This window comes from Plectropomus leopardus, chromosome 6, assembly GCF_026936395.1.
Source record: "Plectropomus leopardus strain MGB_pleo_1.0 chromosome 6, ASM2693639v1, whole genome shotgun sequence".
In the NCBI taxonomy this organism is placed as follows: domain Eukaryota; kingdom Metazoa; phylum Chordata; class Actinopteri; order Perciformes; family Serranidae; genus Plectropomus; species Plectropomus leopardus.
In genome coordinates this window covers 30268630-30294107 of record NC_142181.1, presented here as the reverse complement: position 1 = coordinate 30294107, position 25478 = coordinate 30268630, and the positions used below count along the sequence as shown (strand labels likewise).

General features: G+C 39.6%; 1 protein-coding gene across 2 annotated transcripts in view; it reads left to right on the top strand.

Annotated features, from left to right (window-relative positions):
• The window catches only part of cntn5 (contactin 5), a 151772-nt gene that overhangs the window by 32028 nt on the left and 94266 nt on the right, over positions 1 to 25478 (top strand). For both annotated transcript variants that reach the window (XM_088079196.1, XM_042486509.2), the window contains exon 2: positions 16745 to 16863. In XM_088079196.1, coding sequence (XP_087935322.1) covers positions 16809 to 16863 — 55 coding nt within the window. In that variant the 5' untranslated portion in view covers positions 16745 to 16808. The remainder of the gene's footprint in view (positions 1 to 16744; positions 16864 to 25478) is intronic.

The window sequence follows — 25478 nt, the reverse complement described above, 5'->3', positions numbered from 1 at the left end:
CTGGTCCCTCCTCCTAGCTTTTTTTTAAGAGTTTGCTTTAACATGGCTTAGCTAAAGGCTAATCTAGAAAATATGTCAGTTTAACAAAGGCCTTGTTTTGGTCAAAGGAGTGAAACTGTGGTAAGAGTAATCCTCGTATTATCATGTTTTAACTTCATCCTCTTGCACTCGGATTAAACTCTCCAGTGTGTGTAACGAGACTCATTCTGCACAGTTTTTAGCTCGTATAGGCTGAAATACAGAAATGTCTCTGAGTTTGCTGTCTTTTTTTAACTAGACATTCAAAGAAGTTGATTTCAGATATTTATTTATTTTCTCTCTGAAAAATACTATAGATAAGATGGTAAAACGTTTTTATTAAGGTACACATGTTCACCATAAGCTGCTAAATAGTATGCTTATTAGAAGTATTTTTGCTCTGTATTAGTCTTTATATAGCCCTTATTAATGCTTTATTCTGAATGATCACATTCTACAACTGCCAGGCCATTAATTAATCAATAGCATCCTAATTACTGCTTATTGATGGGAAATAGTGAAAATATTGTTAATGAACCCAATGAAACTTGGATTTGCATCACTTTTCTTGTTTTGATTTCTTTCAAAAATATATGGGCAGTTTGGCAAGAAATGTTGCACAAATTTCAAGAATTTAGTAGACTTAGAAAATAATTTTAATAAAGGTAGGAAAACATTTCCAGAGAATTGTATTTAAAATTAGAATAATTAATAATAATTAATAATTTAAGCAGTTTTTTCTTCTTCATTTTTTAGCATTCATTTGCTTGTTTGTTTATTTGTTTGTTTTAAAGGGTTGTGAGTGCAAACTTTCAGATAGTTTTTATTTATTTATTTATTTATTGCTAATTTATAGGACAAGACAGTTTTTCCCAGATTTTAAAGGGTTAATCATGATCTTAATATTGTTTGCTAAATGTGGGGTTTAGGGATATATATTATTGTTATTCAACAAAACAGAATATTTTCCCCATTTTAAAGCCCTGCTCATAACTAATTCACGAGTAGTTTGACACATATTAACCCACACAAGTTCCTGAGGTTGTCTCCTCTTCCCACTTGGTAAATCCATTACAGTTCAAAACAACAAACAGACCGCATACTTAAATAATTGGGCAGTACATTTTTAATATGTGAAAATGTGGGATGTGGTTCATTAACAAAGGACATATTTCTACTTGTGCTAACTTTGTTCTTCTACTGAATGGGAAAATATTTGGTACATCTTAATAGACCTCAATTTTTCAAGGTGTAAGCCATCACGTTAGAATGACAAACATAGTATGTATTAGATAGACTTGATTTGGAGTTATTTGGACACTGTTAACAATTATATTTTGTGTATTATTATGTAAAACAGACCATTATGAACCGAGGGAGAATGATTACTCTTATATGACAACTTTATATGGCCCATACTTAGGGAAGCATATTAAGATCAAAATTCATAAACAACAGCTTCTGTACTTCCTATTAATAAGCAGGAATTGGGATGTTATTAAATGAAACCTCTAAGATAATGGCCTAGTAGATGGTCATGCAGAATAAGGCATCAATAAGTTCTTTATAATGACTTATAAAGAGCAATTATGCTACAAGCAGCATGTTAGATTTAGGGGAATTTGAAGCATCCAGTGTTAAGGATTGCAGATTGCAAGCAGCACAAACTTTTTCAGTATAGCATTCATTCAGTGTTCATTGTTGAAGAGGTTTTTACCAGGAGCTGAATTATCCACAGAGGTCTCTTCCTCTCCAAAACTAAGACCATTGTTATTATTAAATCCAGTAAAAATAACAAATAAAACAGTTTTACTTATAATATGTAATAAAATATGTGTTTTACTGATGATGCTCATTGTGAAGGGACTGCTCACTGTGGTGGCCAATGTCAGAATGCAAAAAGGGGAAAATGTGAATGGCCATCTCTAGAGACAGTGTTTGGTTTGTCTGTTTGGGGCTTCTGTAGAAACATGGCAGTGCAACATGGCCATCTCCGTGGACGAGGCCTCACTCCCTATAAATGACTCATTCTACAGTAACAAAAACACAATGATTCTTATTGTCAGGTGAATATACATGATAGAAAGTATATTATGTTATACGATGTATTCCACTTCTACCAATATATCTCCCTAATCCCACACACTGGACCTTTAATGGTAAATGAGAATTTCTGGGACACATTAAACTAATTATAATTTGGTTGTACAGTTTGACTGCTAAAATGGAAAAGACAATTTCCATTCAAGGTCAAAGAAATTCCAAAGCTGTTACAACACAAAAGCTAACAATAAACCCGACCTCACCCACACACACAAAACCCTAATATTTTATGAATTACTTATAATCACACAGAAACTAAATATTTACCTGCAGTACTTGCAATATTGACAAATCACCATTTGGCAATTTTGTTTATGTTTTTCACATCACATCATATACCATCAGAAACAGCTGCTATATGACAAAGACTGCTTTAACCTTTTGAGCTTTTCCCTAAAATGTTGCAGTGTTTGTTCACACTGGATTCATGAAGGAGTAGTTACACGAGTCTACTCTGGTCTGGAGTTGTCAGAGTAACTTAAGGGGAAAATGCACTCCAGCTCTTGTTTGTACACGATGACATGTACAATTGCCTTAACATTTAGAGATGAAAGCGTGAGGGGATGGAAAGGCCCTGTATTGTCCAGGTCCAAGTGTCACTGTAAAATGAAGCTTTTGAAGTAGGTCAAGGCACACTCGCAGGTGGCTCTTCAAATGAACTCTTCTGCACTGGCATTTGGTGCTTGTGTGCCTGGTTTGTTACAGGTCTGCGTCCACCTACAGTATAGGCAAATGTATCTTTTTGTACAGTATTGTAGAACTATTCAGCTGTACAATTTCATTACCATGTATTATGTACAAGAAAATCTACTTTGATATTCATGTATGTGGAGAAAATGCTAGCATAATATAGCACAATATATCTGTGATACACACCCATGACTTAATGTCTTAATATCCACAAATCAATGAATAAGCGCAGCAGAGACATGTATCATGGAGAGCAGTGAAGTGTCATTCACTTGCTGCCTCTTACAAATATTTTAGGATAATTACATTCAAATGGTAACTGAGGAGAAAGCAGATGTTTGCTTCTGCTACATGAAGGTACTTATGCCGCTGCTGTTGGAACCATTAGAACTATGCTATTACTATCATTAACATCACTGTAATCACTACTACCCCAACCACTTATTATTGTCATTAGCACAAATTACACAGTGGGTGTCAGCACCCGCATTTAGTAATCGGAAGAGGAACCAAGTTAACACCATGGTACCCATCAGTAGCCGTGTTTACATGCACACTTTTTCTCAATCTGATTGAAATCAACCTGATTGGAGATTTTGGGTCAGCTGTTTACATGGGATCTCCTCTATGTAAATGGAGAAGCTGTGTGACATGCGCAAAAATTATGAATATAGTAACTTGACAGGCCTGCCAGCTCTCGCGCTTACCATGTGACACACGCAACTGAAACTTTTCACACACCCTCACACCACTGGTGTTTTTTCTGGCAGTGAAAAAAAAAAGGATAACTTCTGACAGCAACACAGGGCTTTCTCCCTCTCCCCTTGCGCACCTGGGTAGGAGTGAGTGAGTTACTATGGTTACAGGGCTGCTTGAGCCATTCGAGCGTCTTGTCTGACCCACCCCCCAAGAAGCTGAATTTAACTGCTAAAATTGATATTTATCGTCTGTTCAGCACAGTATTTATTTTGATGCTCTTAATCAGGCAACAAACTCTCTGCTGTAGTCCACTTCTGCTTGGAGGTCTCTATTTTCTGGAAGTGGAGAAATGTACATTGTCACATCCCAGTATGTGAGGATGGATGATACAAGTTTTCTCTTTTTATTGGTTTATGAAGAGGTTTAAACTCCTCCTCTGCAACCGATTGATATTTGAATCAGTTTGGCCTGTTTAAACCGATTGAAGTGTTGGTATGGATCATTTTTAACCTGTTTGGGCTTTTAAACCTATTTTAATCAGATAGTAGGCTCCATGTAAATGTACCCAGAGAATAATAATATATGAGTGGTGGTAGATGATGACTTGTGTGTTTGTGTCCCTTTTTTTCTCATTCTGTGTCCCCTCTTTACATTTAGTATAAAACTGCTCATGAAGAGTAATGACAAGAATTTCCTTTGATCTTTTTTGTCTGCTTGATTACTATATTGTGTGTGTGTGAGCTGTCAGTAACAAGTGCTTTACTCTACAATGGCACTGATTAAATTTCCAGTCTCATCCATAGACTTACCTTCCGTGATGCACAAGATGCATGCTAATTGGAAGTGGCGACAAGGTGAGACGAGGGGGTGTGAAGACGATAATTACAATCAGAATCTGGATATATATGGGTATTACATTTGTCATCATGGCCTCAGCTTGCCATCATGACACAACCTTTGTTACCCCTTTGGTAACGAATAAAAAAAAAGGTCAGATCTGTGACATTTTTGTGTGTAAGCATGGAGCGAAAAACCGGCTTGTTGTTGAATAATCCATAACAAGTTGGTGAATTTCCCCCAGTAATACAAAAAAAATGTCAGCGCTGACAAAAGCGGTACATATACTTCAACAATACTTGTGAAAAGCCATAGAACAGGCTCACGCTGCAGTGCAAGAAATCGCTCATACATTTTTTACAAGGCTGTCAGAGGCACATTACTGTGTCGTTGTCTTGTATTGTCTTTGAATGACACGATGCTACTGCTACGAGTGGCTGATGAGAATACTGTGGTTATCAGCCGATGTTTGTGTGACTTGGTTTGTCAAACCTTCAACCCGAAAAACCATGTCTGCATTTGTTTCATGTGTAACGAGCACTGTGGAAACACAGGCAGGAGACGGAGCAGAGGCATCACATTCAGAGCTGTCAGTGCACCTTGTTGCACCCTGCACACTACCTCATTAATTACCATCTGGCTGAGCTGTGATCGCCTGGACAGAAGTGTGGCAGAGTCCAGCTCCACAGCCCTCTAATGTATAGAGCACACACCTGGAACATTTGCACTATGAAGGGTGATGCTGTTTTAGGCTGCTCCATGAAAGACCAAGCAGAAAAGATTGCTCTTAGGCAAACACAGATATGAGAGTAATCATCTCTTTTCAAATGAACCCTTACATATTGTTCATATTTCAACCTTCACAGTATGGTTCAGGTAAATTTTGATCCAGCCCAGTACTCTAGTCATAACAAGTGTCTGTATCAAACTGTGAACCACAGGTCTGGTTAGAATGTATCATAGCTTATGTTATACTAATACTTGGGCAATTCATTCTTAATAAATGTTTCAGAGAGTAGGTAGAGTGTATTTTTTAGGTTTTACAACTCTCCTTTATGGAGAAAAAGATGTCTTCTGACACAGTACCATGTCTTATTTTACCTAAGAATTAAAAAGATTAAACAAACAAATAAATAAATAAACAAATAAATAAGTAAATAAATATTTAAATGTATTTTGCTGAATTAAGAATGGCAAGAAGATTCTGGCGCTGTTCGGTTTATTGAATAACCATTTTACAACCATCAAACACTGTCTTCATTGCTCCTCTATAAAAAAAAAATAAAAAAACAAATCCTCATAACTGCTATCTAGATATTATTTTATATATATATTATATATTACCATTAACCAATAATGAACCATTACAATGACAATTTAAGGGGGAAATTTAATTTTTCAAATTTACAGTGGTCATACCACCAGGGAATGTTTTTGTATAGCAGTCTGTGTAATGAAACTATAGAACAGAGAAGAAGTGGAGGTAAAACAATGTTCATTTATAAACCAGTTTAAAATAATGTATAAAAATATGATTTTCACAAGGTATAGGGATGAAAAGGGGTTTTACAGTCACCAGATGTTTACAGGGGGCTACTGTGAATTAATTTGGTTACTTAATATTTATTTTTTCCTAGTTTATCTTCATCTTTTTTTCTGTAAAAAATAATGTTAAATTGTAGACATTGATTTTGGGTATGTGGATGTAGTTGTATATGTTTAATTTATAGGTGTATAGGTTTAAATGAAAAGGGAAGCTGGTTAATTAAATTCAGTGACTTAGGGAGAAGGGGTGGAATTAAATAAGTGGAGTATTTCAAATCTAAAATCCATTCAATAAGTGCAGGTACAATTTGTCCTGGAACAGCCTCAGTGTTCAAAAGAATTGTTGCACCTGTACAAAAGTCTACGATTAAAATAATAATATAAATCATTTTTCGGCATTTTGTTTCACTTTAGAAAAATGTATCAAATTTCAAGCTAAAAGGATGATATTTGTAAAAGAATGATATTTTTAAAACTGGACAAATTTGACCCAAACAGTATGTAAGGGTTAAAAAAAAAAAAAATTCTGTATAATTGTTGCAGTGTGAATTTTTTTCTTTGCTCTAGTTTTTCCCACATTTGTCGGCAGATATTCCTACCCAATTGAACCCATTTTCATGCCATTATGCTCTGAAGCCTGAATGTTTTCCATAGGTTTGTCTCCTGTGAATCAGAAATGATTCCACCAGTTTTCTTCCTGTATAAAGTCTATGGTTGACTGGAAAGTGAAAGCTGAGACCACAAAGGACATGTCTGGCAGAGTTCTGTGAGACATTGAGCAGTCAGGGAGGGTGAACTTTACGTTTTCTGAGTCAAGACCAACTTTATTTGATATACACACGGGACCAGTGCTCTCTGATACAAACTTGACAGGAGATCAGAGAGATTCACATCCCAAACCTCACTGTAAGTCACAACTAACCAAAGAAGTAGTTTTTTCAAGATAATGCATTGTCTCTGAACATCGAGGATTCACTGTAATCATGATTTATACTTTACAACTGATGTGTATTTGCAGTAAACTGTATTTTGCACCTTTATTTTATTTATTATTTAAAATATTAAAGATTATTTGATACCACTTACATTTTAAGTATGAAGACTATACGTATATATTGATACCAATACTGAAATGATTCTCATTCTTTGCTCCTCTCCTTGCTTGAGAATGAGCCGTGAAACATGATATCTTGGTGCACCACTCCTTATGGGACGAAACATCAAACTGTGCATTATACGTTCAGACTGAGAGTGAAGCAGTGTAACTTATCAAATTGTTAATCAACTGTGCACATTAGATATTGTAACATGAGGATGTGTTTGGCACTGCAAGAAGGCAACGACTACATTGTACAAATGTCCAATTCATAAAAGATCTCTCACATTTCTGAGAATTTTATTACCCAATCAGGACTCAACAAGGATTGCCTGATAGCCTAGTGAAAGTAAAATGCAACGCAGGCTATTAAATCCAGCAACTCACTTACACATTTTAAGCCCATTTTAAACACATTGTTAACAAGTTTCTTTCTGGAGGGGGATGATGAAAGCAGCTAAGGAGTCATCTCACTTCCTTCTCATCTCTATTAACCATTGCACACGAGAAGTATCAATTTGGCACTTGCAGAAATGATGGTGGGTAAAGAAAGAATTTATGAGCAAGTGAGCATTTCAGTTACCCTGGGAACTGGAGCTTAGTTGGGTGGTGTTAAAGGATGTGGGTGAAACTCCAACTTTCCAGCAAGTTTAAGAGCAAGGCGGGTAAAGCAAGGTTTTTATTCAAAGACATGTCAAGTTTCCGAAAAAATGTCACAGGAGTGCCACAGCAAGAGCTGTGTAGTCTTTAGTCTTTGTTGTTAGCTTAAGCATTAATGAATAAAATAATTAGTATAGGAGAAAGTAAAAACTGACTTTGAGGAGGTTGATTTCTGACCAACTTGCATGACTGGGAAAGTGAAAAAAACAAAACAAAGCAAAGCATTAACTCTGAGTCCTGCAAATTTTAAATATCTCAACAACAAAAAATATGCAAGTACTAGGGATGTATGATAACACTGGCACATCTTTGGTATCGGCAGATAGCGTCTTTAAAATGAATAATCGGAATTGGTCAACATGCTGACTTCTGCTGATGTCACAAACCAATATTAATCTTTGATTGACAAAGTGAACATGTTCAAAACATTAACCTGGAGTTGAAGTATTTTTCTTATTTTGACATACACTGACAAGCATTGTATTTTATGTCTCCATCTGCTGGTGGGCTGCAAGATAAGAGTATGCTTAATATGATGTTAGTTCCACTACAGAAGAGACTTGATGATCGCTAAAATTAGGTGGGTAAAAGAGGATATATCGATATCGATATATCATCAGCCAAATGAGTTGTTATATATTGGCATGATATTGGCAAAAATCCAATATTGTACATCCCAAAGTAGTACATTTACTTATAAACTGAATTGACAGATTGGGAAACTGGTGAAGGATCATTTTCTTGCTGCAGCAACAGCATCTCAGTTAGCAGCAAGAGAAATATTGCTATTTTAAGCTGGAAGAAAGGGGCAAAACTGTCTTTTCTCTTACAAAAGTTCCATGTCTTCTTATTTTGAACCCATATGAGAATATATATGCACCTTTCATTTAAGAATTCATGATGTAATGCTTCATGAAATCACCTGTCAAAACTGCCCCTGCCACTCAGTCCATTTTCTTATGACAGCTTTTTCAACATGGCTGTCACTTCTACACCACTACATTTTCATCGCACACTTGAAATTTTGGCCTTTTTGACTTGTTTCCTGCAATACTTTTGCTTTACCGTGTTTTTTGGTAGTATCTGAGGTTGAATAGTATTGTTTTATTTTCCAAAATGAACCAAGTCAAACATGCAAAATTTGTAGTTTCATGACAGTTCTCAGTGCCACAGAGGTTTGGTGTGAACATGTTGTTGGAGGAAATTTGTTATGTATTCTGTAAAAACAAACCGCAGGCCAGAGATGATAAAACAGAGCTACTGGTGGATTTCTGTGGAAATCAATGTGCTTTTCATTCCAGTTTCCAGCTGGTGGCTGATGTGGATGTTGTTCAGTCCAACTTGTACCAAGGAGTTTGTTTGACAACAGGCTGCCGAGAATAGAGTAATGTGCTGAAAAGACAGAGAATGCCTCCTTTGCTGAGGTTACTTGTATGTTTTAATGTATGCAACAGGCTTCTGCTCATGTTCTGTCACACTGCTATGTCTTAATTTTATGCTCCTGCGTGCAAGTTGAAGGTCACGGTGAGGCGAAGGGATTTTCCAAGAAAAGGAGAGCAGCTCTCATCGGCCTGTGCAGACGTCTGTCTAGACATCAGACCTTCAACTATTTAATTCTTTGCATCGATGAGCAGAGAGAGTGAAACTAAGAAGTTTGTTAAATTATTTCCAGCTCCAAAGAAAAGGCTTAAACATACAGAGAAGAGTGGATTGATAGCAGATAACATATGGCGAACAACCTGCAGAAGGACAGCAAAAACATCGTATATTACAGGGGTGGAAATGGATAATTGTGTTTGTCTCTCTTTCTCTCTCTCTCTCTCTCTCTAAATAACACAAAGCCTAATTGCTAAGTCACTAATTGTTTAACCCACTAGTGCCATTGCCGGTGCATTCTGGGAGGATAGGGAGCAAATGAGGTGAGGTGAAGACAAGGAGGCATAAAACATTAATGTATGATGACTCCTACTGGATCTGGACATGCCTTCCTCAACCCACAGAGCTGTCTCTGCCGCTGCATTAATGATCTAAATGACAGAAAAACTGAAATGAAGATGAGAGAGCCTGTTAGGAGCAGAGAGAGAGAGAAGCACAGAAAAGGAGTATACATTCAAACTTGTTGACAAAGAGAAAATATCAGACAAAAGGAAAAGTAATAGACCTAGAATAACAAGGTCAGCAGATCTTACTCTCTCTCCCATTAGCATTGTTTGCAAATAAGATTCTAGTTTTAGGTGCAGATGCACTGTTTACAGGTAATTTTGCCCGAATATCAGTGCTTGCTGTTGTGGTCGGGTGCTGATGCTGAACTTTAAAGGGTGCCATTGAAGATTAGAGCAGTAAAATATCAAAAAAGCCTCAACCTTTGGATTTGTTGTTGTGCATATTTAATCTGACTTTTACAGAGTAGCCAGTAAGATTATTATAAACTCGGTCAGCAGAAAAAGAAAAAAAGTTGACATTGTAAGTTTTTGCAAACCACTCAAACATTACATTTGTACCGTTTTATGTATTGTATACATTGAGACATTACTTTTCAATAACACTGTGGTTAATGTGTGGTCAGGTTTAGGCACAAAACTCCTTATTTATGGTCAGAAATAAATCTTGTTTTGGCTTAAAATACCTGGTTTTGAGGGCACAATCCCTGCTAAAAAAAGCTTGTCTTGGTGAGAAACCACCACTTGTCATACCACTACTCTGTGAGGGAATGCAGTGATTGTTAGTTTATGGAGCACTATCCCCACTGGAAAAGAGGAAAAAAGATAGAAAAGATCCACGTTTTTGGGCTAAAATGCGTCTGGAAAAATAGCCTTGGGTTGCTAAAATATACTCACATTATGGGGCTAAAAATCCAGCAGGAAACACAGCAAACGGTCACTAAAAAAGCACCACATTTAGTAAAGAAGACGCTGGAAACACAATGACAAATCACAACTGGTTTTGTTGTTCTTTTGGTCGGCAGCTTGGTGGTCATTGTGCCTAGCTGAACATTGTTCAACATACCCTCCATCTCCCGATGAAGAAGTCCGTTTACCTACTATGTCACATTTGAAACGCTGTTATGACATGCATGAAAGATGCACATGTAAGGTATTCATGGTTTGCAGAATTGTGAAATTCCAACATTATCGTCTGGCGATGGCTGATTATTATACAGGGGATCTTGCTAGGACTCAGTTAATAGGTCAGGTAACGGGATCGTCAATGTTTATTAAGCCAGTAAGAGATAACATCCTTGTTGCTGCACAAGTAAGTCCTGCTGTCAGGGTCTGTGCATGCAGGGTGGAGGTAATCTGATTGCTGCTAATATTCTTTGCTGCTAATATTTTGTGCAATTTTATCCATAAATTTGTGCAAGTGAAAGGTGTATATACTGAAAATAGTCTTGTGTGTATTTAGTAATTTATATTGTATATTTTGGTATATTTGTTGGGATCAGTAAAGTTTATCTTATCTTATCTTATCTTATTGATGAAAGTCGTGTGTCTTTCTGTCTCAGTAACATAACTTTATATATGTTAAATTTGTGTGCAAGATTTGATATATTGCAGGTACAAACACACAGTGTAGCAACAGTAACAATACTTTAAGTCTCTAGCGAAATTAATCCAACCACCAGATAAACAAACTTTTAAAAATGAGCAATGATAGGAAGACAGTATGTAAGGTATGGTGTTTATGATTTGAGTGTGAGATTGTGCTTGTAAGTGTCTGTATACGCAGGAGCTCCACCTCGTCTGTAATTTTTTGGACACCTTGGTGTGTTTAACTGCTTATGTAGATGACTGTATTAATTCTGGAAATGTCTAGTATTAAGCCAAAGGGATATGTAATGTTTGTTCAGAGAGTCATTTATTCACGGCAGCATCAACACATTCCTCAGACTGCATGCCAAAGGACTGTGTTGCTATTCTCAAAATATTCACACTGTGTACATGTGCCAGTTTGATACTCTAATCTGAACATGAGAGAATGTGTGTGTCTGTGTGTGTGTGTGTGTGTGTGTGTGTGTGTGTGTCTGTCTGTGTGTGTGGTTGTGTGTTTGTGTGTGTGTGTGTGTGTTTGTCAGGAAGGTATTTAAACACCTTCAAATATCACTCTACCCTTCCCTTTTTATATGCTTTAAAGGTTGGAAGCATGCTTAACCTAGAAACAAGAACAAACTCATTAATGCAAAATCAGAAAACTTGCTCACTTTTGTGTATAAAGTAAATGAATACACTGACAATGAGTGAAAGTTAGAGATAACATTAGAGCTAATCCATAACAGAGCCTCGTTTGTGCTGTGTGTCACAATCTGATTGATTCTATAAAGTTAACAGTTAAGTAGTATTCAGGGAACTTTTAAGAGCTGCGATGGACTTCAGGTAATTAGAGAGTGTGTGAAGAACCCATGAAGAACCGAAACCTACAACATACATTAACTAGAAGGACACTCGAAGAGCGCAGACCCCTGCCAAGACCAAATGCCCCATCTCGCAATCTCAATGAAAGTAAAAGAAATTCACGTACCTGCCCCATGTTTTGGATTCACTCCAAAATTCAAAAGGTTTGTCCTTGGCCAATGCCACACCATTCAACCAAGTCTCATTAAAATCAGGCTAGTAGTTTTTTTTGTAATTCTGCTGACAAACAGAACTGAAAAAAACATAACCTCCTCACTGCACAAAAAAAAAAAAAAACCCAAACAAGAATCCAGAGATATTATCCATCCATTTTTCCATCCATTTTCTTCCGCTTATCCAGGGTCGGGTCGCGGGGGTAGCAGCCTAAGCAGGGAAGCCCAGACTTCCCTCTCCCCGGCCACTTTGTCTAGCTCTTCCCGGGGGACCCCGAGGCGTTCCCAGGCCAGCTGTGAGACATAGTCTCTCCAGCGTGTCCTGGGTCTTCCCCGGGGCCTCCTACCTGTGGGACGTGCCCTGAACACCTCACCAGGGAGGCGTCCTGGAGGCATCCTAATTAGATGCCCGAGCCACCTCATCGGGCTCCTCTCAACGCAGAGGAGCAGCGGCTCTTCTCCGAGCTCCTCCCGGATGACCGAGCTTCTCACCCTATCTCTAAGGGAGAGCCCAGCCACCCTATGGAGGAAACTCATTTCGGCCGCTTGTACCCGCGTTCTTGTTCTTTCAGTCACTACCCAAAGCTCGTGACCATAGGTGAGGGTAGGAACGAGGTGACAACGGGTAGATCGACCGGTAGATCGAGAGCTTTGCCTTTCGGCTCAGCTCCCTCTTCACCACGACAGATCGATGCAGCGTCCGCATTACTGCAGACGCTGCACCGATCCGCCTGTCGATCTCCCGCTCCATCCTTACCTCACTCGTGAACAAGACCCCGAGGTACTTAAACTCCTCCACTTGGGGCAGGACTTCGTCCCTGATCTGGAGGGGGCACGCCACCCTTTTCTGGCTGAGAGCCATGGCCTCGGATTTGGAGGTGCTGATTCTCATCCCGGCCGCTTCACACTCAGCTGCGAACCGATCCAGTGAGAGCTGAAGGTCACGGCCTGATGAAGCCAACAGGACCACATCATCTGCAAAGAGCAGAGACCCAATCCGGAGGTCACCAAACCGGACCCACTCAACACCCTGGCTGCGCCTAGAAATTCTGTCCATAAAAGTTATGAACAGAATCAGTGACAAAGGGCAGCCCTGGCAGAGTCCAACCCTCACCGGAAGCGAGTTCGACTTACTGCCGGCAATGCAGACCAAGCTCTGGCACCTGTCATACAGGGAACGGACAGCCCGTATTAGGGGGTCCGAAACCCCATATTCCTGGAGAACCCCCCACAGGACTCCCCGAGGGACACGGTCGAATGCCTTCTCCAAGTCCACAAAGCACATGTGGACTGGTTGGGCAAACTCCCATGCACCCTCAAGGACCCTGCCAAGGGTCCAGGGCTGGTCCACAGTTCCACAACCGGGGTAAAAACTGCATTGCTCCTCCTGAATCCAGGGTTCGACTATCCGGCGGACCCTCCTCTCTAGTATCCCCGAATAGACCTTAACAGGGAGGCTGAGGAGTGTGATCCCCCTGTAGTTGGAACACACCCTCTGGTCCCCCTTCTTAAAAAGAGGGACCACCACCCCAGTCTGCCAGTCCAAGGGCACTGCCCCTGATGTCCATGCAATGTTGCAGAGTCGTGTAAGCCACGACAGCCCCACAACATCCAGGGCCTTGAGGAATTCCGGGCAGACCTCGTCCACCCCTGGGGCCCTGCCACAGAGGAGCTTTTTAACCACCTCGGCAACCTCAGCCCCAGAGATAGAGGAGCCCACCCCCGATTCCCCAGGCCCTGCTTCCTCAGCGGAAGGCGTGTCGGTGGGATTGAGGAGGTCTTCGAAGTATTCCTTCCACAGATCCACAACGTCCCGAGTCGAGGTCAGCAGCGTCCAGTCCCCACCATACACAGTGTTGACAGAGCACTGCTTCCCCCTCCTGAGATGCCGGATGGTGGTCCAGAACCTCTTCGAAACCGTCCGGAAGTCGTTTTCCATGGCCTCACCAAACTCCTCCCACGCCCGGGTTTTCGCCTCGGTGACCGCCGCCACTGCATTCCGCTTGGCCTGTCGGTACCTGTCTGCTGCTTCCGGAGTCCCACAGGCCAAGAAGGCCCGATAGGACTCCTTCTTCAGCTTGACGGCACCCCTTACCGCTGGTGTCCACCAGCGGGTTCGGGTGTTGCCGTCCCGACAGGCACCGACCACCTTACTGCCACAGCATCGGTCGGCCGCCTCAGCAATGGAGGCACAGAACATGGCCCACTCGGACTCAATGTCCCCCGCATCCCCCGGGACATGGTCGAAGCTCTCCCGGAGGTGGGAGTTGAAGCTCATTCTGACGGGAGACTCTGCCAGATGTTCCCAGCAGACCCTCACAATGCGTTTGGGTCTGCCAGGTCTGACCGGCATCCTCCCCCACCATCGGAGCCCGCTCACCCCCAGGTGGTGATCAGTTGACAGCTCCGCCCCTCTCTTCACCCGAGTGTCCAAGACATACAGCAGCAAGTCCGACGATACGACTACAAAGTCGATCATCGAACTGCGGCCAAGGGTGTCCTGATGCCAAGTGCGCATATGGACACTCTTATGCTTGAACATGGTGTGCATTATGGACAATCAGTGGCGAGCACAGAAGTCCAATAACAAAACACCACTCGGGTTCAGATCGGAGGGGCCATTCCCGCCAATCACGGTCCTCCAGGTCTCACTGTTGTTGCCAACGTGAGCGTTGAAATCCCCCAGCAGAACGAGGGAGTCCCCAGAAGGAGCACTCTCCAGCACCCCCTCTAAGGACTCCAAAAAGGGTGGATACTCTGAACTGCTGCTTGGACCATAGGCACAAACAACAGTCAGGATCCGTCCCCCAACCCGAAGGCGGAGGGAGGCTACCCTCTCATTCACCGGGGTAAACTCCAACGTACAGGCACCGAGCCGGGGGGCAATAAGTATTGCCACTCCTGCCCGGCGCCTCTCACCAGTGGCAACTCCAGAGTGGAAGAGAGTCCAACCCCTCTTGAGAAGACTGGTTCTGGAGCCCATGCTGTGTATCGAGGTGAGGCCGACTATATCTAGACTATAACCTCGCGCACCAGCTCAGGCTCCTCCGCCAGAGAGGTGACATTCCACATCCCCAGAGCTAGCTTCTGCAGCCGAGGATCGGACCGCCAAGGTCCCCGCCTTCGGCTGCCGCCCAACTCACACTGCACCTGACCCTTATGGCCCCTCCCATGGGTGGTGAGCCCAGGTCCCATGTCACCTCTTCGGGCTGTGCCCGGCCGGGCCCCATGGGTAAAGGCCCGGCCACCAGGCGCTCGCCATCGAGCCCCACCCCCAAGCTTGGCTCCAGGGGGCGGCCCCGGTGACCCGTGTCCGGGCGAGGGAAACAGCTCCTGGTATTGGACCACTTTATACTACTAGAATCTTCAGTTCAAGATTAAATAAGGATATGACCAATAGCCATGACTGAAGACCAACCTGGAGAACACCATGACCTGTGTTCAATATCTAGAAGTTACTTTTATTCTTCTGTGTATGCCTCAATAGTCGTGGCCAGAGGCATTGTGTTTTTGGGTTGTGCATGCGTCTTTAAGTACATTCATCCATCCCATTCTTATGATTGGGATATCCCAAGAACCCCTTAAGGGATTTTCTTCAAATTTTGCACAAATGTCCACTTGCGCACAAAGATGAACTCATTAGATTTTGGCAGGAAAAGGTCAAAGGTGAATGTCAATCTGACATTGTCCTTCTGATTCTTGTGCACGGAATATCTTAAGAAGACCATGACCAATTTTTGTTTAATTTTGGTACAAATATTCACTGGGAGTCCAACACTGAGTGTTGTTAGAGGGACATGAATAACCCATTTATGAAGCATACTCAAGTTATGATCATATTCGGGATATGATGCTTACTTGAGCACAAACAAATCGGATTATTCATACTTCCCCAATACACCAGAGTTTCTTTTAGAGTTCTCCAGTTATCATATTTGGGTTTCTAATTAACAGAATAAAGTGTTTACATGCTCAAATACATAAACGGGATACTCCAGACATCTGATCATGAACAGGTCAGTAAACACAATCAATTGACTGATTTGAATTTGTTCAAAGGTCACTGTGACCTCACAAAACAGGCCTTTGGCCATAACTTAATAATCCATATGCTGATTTAGACAACATTTCCCTAGTTTGAATGGTAATAATGCTTATGTACCACATACAGTATGTTCTGTAAATAGCAAGAAAAACACAGGCTCTGTAAAATTCACAAACTTCTCTTTCTTTACATCAATTACTGCCAACAAAAACTGCTGTTTTATGGGAACATATGCTCCCACCTATGCTAAGAAAAAGTCCTACCTATTTTATTTGACATTAAATAAATTAAATAATCCTTCATTATCCATCTGTTAATGAGCCAAATTGCAAAAATGTCACTTAGTGAGATCAGCACAGTGATTCAGATTGACAGTTGTTGAGTTCTGCGGTGTGCATCTGGATGTACTGTATGTGGTAACCAGACTGTATATACTGGATGACATACTGTACATCCTCCCACTAACTGATGTTTTTTTCTCTGTTTGTAGGCACAGCTTTAATGAAGAAGCAGACCTGCTAACATTCTTGCAGAAGGGACCCTCTTCAACAAGTATGGGGTCACCATGGAAACCATTTCTCCTCCTGTCTGTCATCAGTGGCCTTTCAGGTAGGGAATTTCAAGGGTAGTGCAGGTGATAGAAGGAAATAATTAGAAAGAATAATCTTCTAAAGCACAGATATTATGGATTATGGTACCATACACACTAAAATCTACTGTAATGGCACAGCAATAGTAAGTGTGACACAGCTGGGGTAACATCATTTATGGATGTGAGAGATGTCTTGTGGCGTGTCACACTTGGAAAAAAGGAGGAATTCACATCTTTCAATTAATGAATTTTGCATAGAAATCTGAGTCAAAGTGAAGATGTCATGGCTCATTGAGCTTTCCTTTTTTGTGAGGCCATTGAGTGTCACATATTTGACAGGGTTTTTCATACCTTTTCACTAAAGGTCTATAGTGGCTGTAAACAGCAGCAGCTCTCAGAGAAGCCTCAGCTGGTGACAAGGCCACATTACTGCTGGAGTTTCACAGTTGCATCTATTTACATGAGATCATTTGAATAGCAGGTTTGATTAGCCTGACAGATACCACTTGATAAATGCTGTGTTAATGTCACTAGTGGCCCAGTAGAAATCAACATTTCAACATGGCAGGGCAATGCTACATCCACCAAAATGAGATTTCTTGTGTAAAATCTTAACTGGTGTGATTAGCAATAAAGTGACAATTTTTCAGTTCCAGATCAAGCATTTCCCTTGCTCAGTCTCGAGCATGTGTTTGCCAGTCTAATGGGTTCTGCCCTTTTAATGTTTCTTTCAAGCCACCAGAGGAGGGTTCATGCACTCTGTGACTCTCTCCGAGCTTTGTTTCTGAGAGTCAAACACACTGCGCTGACCTCACTCATCCGCTCATTAGACCATACCATTAAAGGGAAACAACTGTTTCTCAACTTTTGAGCCTTGTCTTTAAGTACTTTTAGATACTGAATGCATTACGTGTTGTCGTGGGAGTAAGACTTGTATTTTGATAAGGAAACAGCCATAACAACCGGTGCATATACAAGGTGTTACCTTTCTATAGCTCCTGTGAAAGAGTTTTGAAAAGTGACAGTTTGCATGCTACAGATGCATAGGTTGCTGTGTTGTGTTGATGTTGTGGTAAGCAGCAGCCTTGGTCTCACTATAGCTTTGACAGTCTTTCCATCAAAGTCCTTTAAATTCCAGTGTCATTTCAAAAGGTAATACTTATTTCCGCAAGAACTGTTTCGTAGGAAATGCTTTTAAATGATTTTTACCTTTGATTATTGTCCATGTGGTGTTTTACATTCAAGAGGGTGTAACTAGGTGTTTTTATTCACATACTTGATATCTAATTCCGTCTACACTGTTGCAGCTTGCACAATTGCAATGTTGCAATTATATCTTCTTGTATAGACAGGATAATAATGTACTGTTCAGAAAGCAACAATGCAGTAAAACCAACAGGATAGCTGTCTCAGGATGACATATCTTTGTTCAAAGGTAAGAGTGTGTTTTAGCATCCTGGGGTGGCTATTTTGCAGTGAATTCAATGAGTGTGAATTGTTTTTCTTGTTGCTTTTGTGTTGCTGAGAGCCTTGCGCTTTTCTATGTACTCGACCTGCGTTTCTACAGGAGCGCCCTAAACCCCTGAAGTTAAAATAACTAAAAAACTCAGAGCAGAAAAAAAAAGTTTTATTCCATTGTCCAATCAGTCCAATTGAATTGAGAAGCAGACCCTCTGTGGTTGGAATGCCAACAAGTAGTAGTCCACATGGTTTATGTGAGGCTAACTAACTAACTTTCGGCATGGCCCTAGGCAAGCTGCAAGACATAGCTCTGCACAAATTGTTGCCTCAACTACTTTCTTACATTTTACCAACTGTAATTAGGCCCACTGATGGACAGCTGATTGTCAAACTGTCCCCAACTCATCCTTGAATAAGCCTTGCACCAACTGTCATCCAGGGGAAGCTCCTGGAACGGCTGGTGGTACTCCCTGTGATTTCTCCTCTTTCTGAGGTTCTTATATACCCACAGGGATCTCTGCTTCCCTGTGAGTAACGAACTGTTTTAGAACAGCCTCCCACCCTTAAGGTCTTTGCACAATGAGTCCCTCTTTTTTGGATGTGTTTTTTTAATCCATCATCTGAAACAAAAGGCTGCACACAGAAATCTTGCACACTGAGTCTGATGCATTTTATTGTTCTATTCATTGTGAAAATTCACAATACAAGACAATATGTAAAGATACATTTGCACCCTTTCTTCTCTCCTCTGGAGGTACCTCTCTGGCTGTCACCAGTCTCTCCCTGTATCTTGCATTTGGCACTGCAGCTTCACAAAGGGACTGAGCTGTCGACTCTGTCTTCACACTTTAGCTCTTTCTGTCCGTGTGCGGTCCACATCCTCATCATCACCTGAATATCACCATCTGACCTGTTAAAAGTGACCTGAGTTATGGAAGGATGCTGTGCGCTCCATTTCCCTGTCTTGTTGTGGATGTGTCCTGCCACCACATTTTCTTTTCTTAGTCTTGGTCAAACACTCTCCAAAGACTTTTGACGGATATAAAAAAGCAGAAAATCGAACCTGTTCTGAAAACCTTAATGACAGACCAAAGTTTTAGACTCAGTGTGCAAATGTGATCAATGCAACGTTGTATTTATATTATTTTGTATTTATTGTTAGTCATACATCAATTTCGGATGAAAACATAGGACTCGGTATGAGAAGGCCTTTAACCCTTTGAAACCTATGAAAACTGATTTGATTTCTTCCAAAAACACAGACAGAAGTTACAAGTTATGAATTACAGGAAAGAAAGAAAGGAAAAAAAGGTTAAAGAAAGGTAAAAAAAAGAAAACAAAAGAAAATGACAACAACAGCAAAATCAATAAATATATAGATAAAATATTTGATGATGATGATGACAATAATAATAACAATAATAATAATAATAATAATAATAATAATAATAATAATAATAATTATAATAATTATAATAATAATCTATAGTTTTCTGGTATTTTTTTCCTTTTGTATTATTTTTAAAGTCTAATAAATCACCTCTCTCTTTCTCTTTTTAAAACTAATTTCTTGTCATATTTTCCTTATTTCTAGCAATTTGCGGCACATCTCTTGCCAAGTTGCTCAGTGCCTTTGAGACATGTTTTCAAAAGAAACCAAACCAATCTGCTCAGATGTCAAAGGGTTAAAGGTGTCTGATTGCAGCACAAAAAAGATGTTGCTCCAGCTTTCAAGGGGTTAATCTGAGCCAGAGTAAGTGACCGCCGCCCGTCCGTTTTTATGCACATTTTAAGGTACAGATCCGTGAGTTCACTTCACAGTTAAATACTGGTTAAGCTAAGGACAGGTGATTCTGTGCTGTTCAGTAACAATTAAAAAAAACAAAACGACTCAGCAAGCAGCAAAATGAGCTCTGATCAGCCTAAAGCTGCTACAGCGACAGATGGAGTTAGTCTCTTGTATGAAGGCTGACAGTGTGAGAGCCGCTTCAGTATCATAGTATACTGTCGTATATATTCTTTTCTAAATGTTCGCTGAAGGTAAAACAGGCCTGTGACTTCATTTGCATAAGCTCTTGGAGTGTTGTTGTTATCTAATCGAAAGCATTTGAAACAGTAGTCTTCAAAGTGTAAATCTTGCCTCCCCATGGAGTTAGTGAAAGTGATTCAAGAGAGGCATGGGGATGTGGAGGAGAAACGGTGAGGCTATCTGAGGATATCTGTAAAGATAACTCGGACCTTATTGACAAAACAACAAGCTTAACCAAAGAAATGGCTTTATCAACCCCGCTCTAACAGTTGTATTCCATCTTCACACTGTTTACTATTTTGCAGTGTCATATCTTGCTTATGTCACCGCCTGCGAGGCTCATCTGGCTGCAGAGGTACAGCAGAAAATAAAACAGAGGTGGATATTAGCACATTTAAGTAATTTGCAGTACTGACAATTCAACTTCTGGGTCCTGTGTGGTTCTTGAAGCAGATCAAGGCATGATGGAGTAAAATTAAACCTCTCAAGGGAAAACGAAAGTCGCCTTTATTATGTGGTTGTCACTTACTGTTCTGCTCTCCAAGTGTTAAGTGTAAGGAAATGTAGGAAAACCTATTCCCTTTTTTTGATGAGTATTTATATTTTAAAAAATATGAAATGGTTTCATCCACATAATTTGTAAAAGTGCTCAGTCAGTCCAAGTCAATCAAACTGTGGAATGACTCAGAATGATACACTGTCAAAGAAAGAAAGAAGAAAAAATTCAACTTCAGTGTAATCGCAAAGTGCAACGACTGCTGTTGAAAGCTTTTCAGACCAACACACGCACTTAGGAGATCTCTCAGAAGTGTCTCATCTGCTGTGGGTGTCTATCTGATTTATGTGAGATAACAGCAAAGGCCACGGCTGCTACAGTACAGTAGGTGCTGCTGTTGCTGCAAACACCATGAAAAAAGAAATGGAAAAACTGAATGGAAAATCAACAGACTCTGGAATACCAAAGTCTACTGTGGGCCTGGACGATGAATTAGACCCACTGTAATGTAAAGTATTTATGTTATTTTCAGTATTTCATAACTATGTGCATTATTGATGCTTGTATAAAGTTGGGAACATGGTGTGAATAGTTCCAGTGTTGCTTAGAAACCCTCAGTCAACAGAAAGTATGCACATGAACCTTATTGTTGACCTCATCCTGACTCTGTTCTGGCTCTATTTCTAAAAATGGCACACACAATAATTGTCTGCTACTGTGAGTATCGTCAAAAACAAAATGTACTTTAGCCTCAGCATTATAAGTATCTTTTAAAACAAGACACAGAATACAGAAGAACTTGAGCTGCAGTTGTTTTTGAATAGCCTAAGCATTATATTAGAAAATAAGCCACTGCAGAAAAGCTAGAGGTTGTCTGTTTATCAAGACTTGAACTAGTTTATCAGGTTTATAAACAGGGACTTAGTGGCTCGTGCAGTTAATTTGTTTCACTTGAGTCAATTCTGTCCATTGATTTTTGATCCCAGGATCTGGTTCTGTGGTACCTTGGGTGCAGAAAGTTGACAGAATTTGCTCTGCTTGTTCATTATAGGTATCTCAGCCCCCACTGACTCCTGTTGTCTTACTGCTTTGCAAAGTAATTGCTTCACAGCAAAAAACAGGTAGGCTCTTTCTTAAAGGCCTTACAGGGATTTAACGGGATTGATTTACCAGCCTTTACATTACATACTTATGTGGAGAGACATACAGTATGTGATAAGTCTAATTTTGTATCCAAAATTTCAAAGGTAAAAACAATTCTAGATTTATTGGAAACCTAAACAATCAACCCTTTGAAACTTGAGTATACTGGTTAGATTTATTTAAAAAACATTGGAGAGGGCAACATGCAACTTAACAAGAAATGGCCCCGAAATTAGCAAGAAATTAATTAAAAAATTACAAGAAGATGACCTTAAAATAAAAACTAAAAAAGTAAAAACAAATACATGATGAATTAAATAAAAAAACAACAAGAAAATGAAAAAAATTAAATGCATTTTGCATAATTATATATATATATATATATATATATATATATATACATTTTTTCACTCACTTTTTGATAACATCTTATCATCCCCCCAGCAAACACGTGATCGATGTAATCAAAGGTCATCGATTACGTGAATACGTCAATTCACATAACACGCGTCGACGCGTTGTACCGTTTCACATAGCGCGCATAATGTGAGCGTGAGCAGCTCCGGGCATGTTGTTTTTTGTTTCCGCGCTCCTGTATCAGGTTAGATCGTGCACACTGTGCGCCCGAGCAGCGGTTGTCAGGCTGTCTGAGCTGCGTGTCAGCTGCAGCACATCTAGAGAAACTTGCTCTTTTTTTGCGCGAGACGCTCACGTTTGTTGACTCTATACCACTTTATTCTGCAGTTTAAGGAGGAAATACAAATGTGTTTGTTTTACCTCAACTTCCTTATGTCCCTTTCAAAACAAAAGCTATCTGACTGTGTCTCTGTGGACAGAATGCCATCAGTTGCTGATACAATGCATTTTACTTTGAAACATTTACAGCACGATGTTGTCAGCTGTGCAGGAGCTTGTGTAACTTCATAAATGAGTGGAATATGTGCTTATAAATATGAAAATACAGCACTCCTATCAGCAGGCAACGATAAGGCTGGACTATTTTGATGCAGAAAGAATGTACTGGTTATAATTATTTCTGTTAGAGAAAAGTTATAGTGTTATTCCAGTTGCACTGATTTTACTGTAAGATGTTTTGTTGGACTGCTACATTTGAGGTTTGTTACTGTAACAAAGAGTAAATGTTTTATTAAGTGGCTTGAATTTTACATTGTTTTATATATTTTGCTGTTTGATTGCTAAATGTAGATTGCTCTACATTCCTTTTGCTTGAGCTCTGGCATTAATTTTATTTTGAAGAGACTTTATATCAAACTGTAAAACACAGATTACCAGTTAAGACTGGACTATTTTTTTGTTGGGGAATAATGCCCTGCAGTGTATGACAAATTTTAAAATATTATTTTTGGTAAATGCGTTATAATAATTGAGTAATACCAAAATAATAATTAGATCAATGAAAAAAAAATCTATAGATTAATTGATTAATCGAAAAAATAATTGATGAGTAATTGATCAAAAATAATCGTTCAGCCCTACTTTTTTTTTTTATCACCTTTTACCTTTTTGTGTGGGTGGGGGGTTGGGGGTCCTGAAACCTGAAAAAATAAAACAATTAAAACATTTTTTTAAGGTTTCAGAGGTTTAAAAGTTGGTAAAAGGCATCTGAAAACAGCACAAGAAAATTGATGGTGATCCAAGTGTTAAAGGGTTAATATATTCCAAGTTCCAGACTTAATACAAACTTAAATCAAGCTCATGAAATCAGCCTCCTATGCCGTTCTTGGCATGACTGGAAAGGAAATTGGAGAGGTTTTTTTTAAAAATCTTTTTACATTCAATCAAATTATATGGAAATTATTAAACTATATGTCACTAACCTTTCAGCAATGATGATGTCACATTTTTTTCCCATAAAATAAACCATGAAATTATAGTTACATTAGCAAAATCTATTTGCATGACCAAGACTACCCAATTTTATGTGACGTCCTATTTTGTCCCTTGTTAGTATAAAGGACAAAAATCATTGCCAGCCTGGATTTTTAAGCAAACAGACCCTTATTGTGTAACATATTTTTATTAAAAATTGCTGTTAAGGATTAAGAAAAAAAAAACACAAGCAATGTATGAGTTAGATTGTCTGGGCACTTTTTGCATAAGGGTTGTGAGTTTGAATTGAATTAATCAATTTTAAGTCCTGAACATTTGGTACTTTCAATAAGAATAAAACTATTTCGGTGCAGTAATTTCATTATAATTTGATGGAAAATCGATTATGTCCACGTACAGAGAAATCAATTTTAATGTTGCCCTCATTCATTGTCACAATATATACAGCACACACTCCATTATCCCATTTTGTCCATTTATAAAATTTAGATATGCATTATCTTCCTCTATAAAGTATTTTTGTTGGATGAGAGTGGGAGATATAAGTCTACAGTGGAGACAAATGGAATTTTATGGGCCGAAAAGGAGATACACACCATACATCAGAATGTCCTCAGGCATATTGTAGTCTACTAACAAGCAATGACAGGTCTTTCCTTGTGTTTGTTCTCTTTCTTCTTTGGCCTTAGGAGGAATTTTCGGAACTCAATCTTATTTGGTTATTTTAGAGGAATGACTCTCAGTGGACTTTTATTAGATATTGAGAAAGAGACTTGTATTTCTTGCCATTATCGATCCACACATTAACAGCTGAGCACTGCCTTATCAATAACTGAAATCAAAGAAGTCAGATCAGTGTACATTTTGTCTCCAGTGCTGATACCATGTGGGTATAGGCTTTTAAAGGACTGCTTAACAAAACAAATGACTGTTTGTATGTCAGTTACTCACCCTGTGTTGTGTTGAATATGTGGATAAAACTTTTTTCTCGTATGCTTTTGGTGAACATTGAATCCAAAAACAGAGAGGATTCTTGATAAACTGAACTCATGGGGGTCCAGGTTTAACAAAAACAAAACTATATCAAAACATCCATTCACAGAGCTTACGATGTTGTACCCTTAGTTAGCACAGCGACTGTGCAGTCTCATTTATTAAGACAGAAGCTCAATACTTACCAAACATAAATTTTTGCTAAAACCGCACTGTTAATAATTCAGTTAGAGTAAAACTTACTTCTGCTGTCTTGAAAACCAGACTCCATTGACAAAAACAGTAATTTAGCTTGCTGAGTACTGGAGCTGCTGGTCTACCGCTACCCCAGTCAGTTTGTTTGTTTGTTATTGTGTGAACTTTGTGTTTTAAAGGGCTAGCTTAGATTCACTAAAGCCACACAATAACACAAAATACCTAACTGAAACTAACCATCAGCTCCTGTGTTCAGCAAGTAAAATTACAGTTTTTCTCAATGGAGTCTGGCTATGAGGAGAGCATAGATAACTTCAGATATCTGCATCACTTTTCTGTTCAGTTTCCTGTCAAAAAAAGGGCTGTCTGTTTGGGAAGTAGAGCATAGGAATATGCTAGAAAAACAATGTTTTCTTCACAAATTCACCATGACATGGGCAAGTAATGCAAACACAAACAGTCAC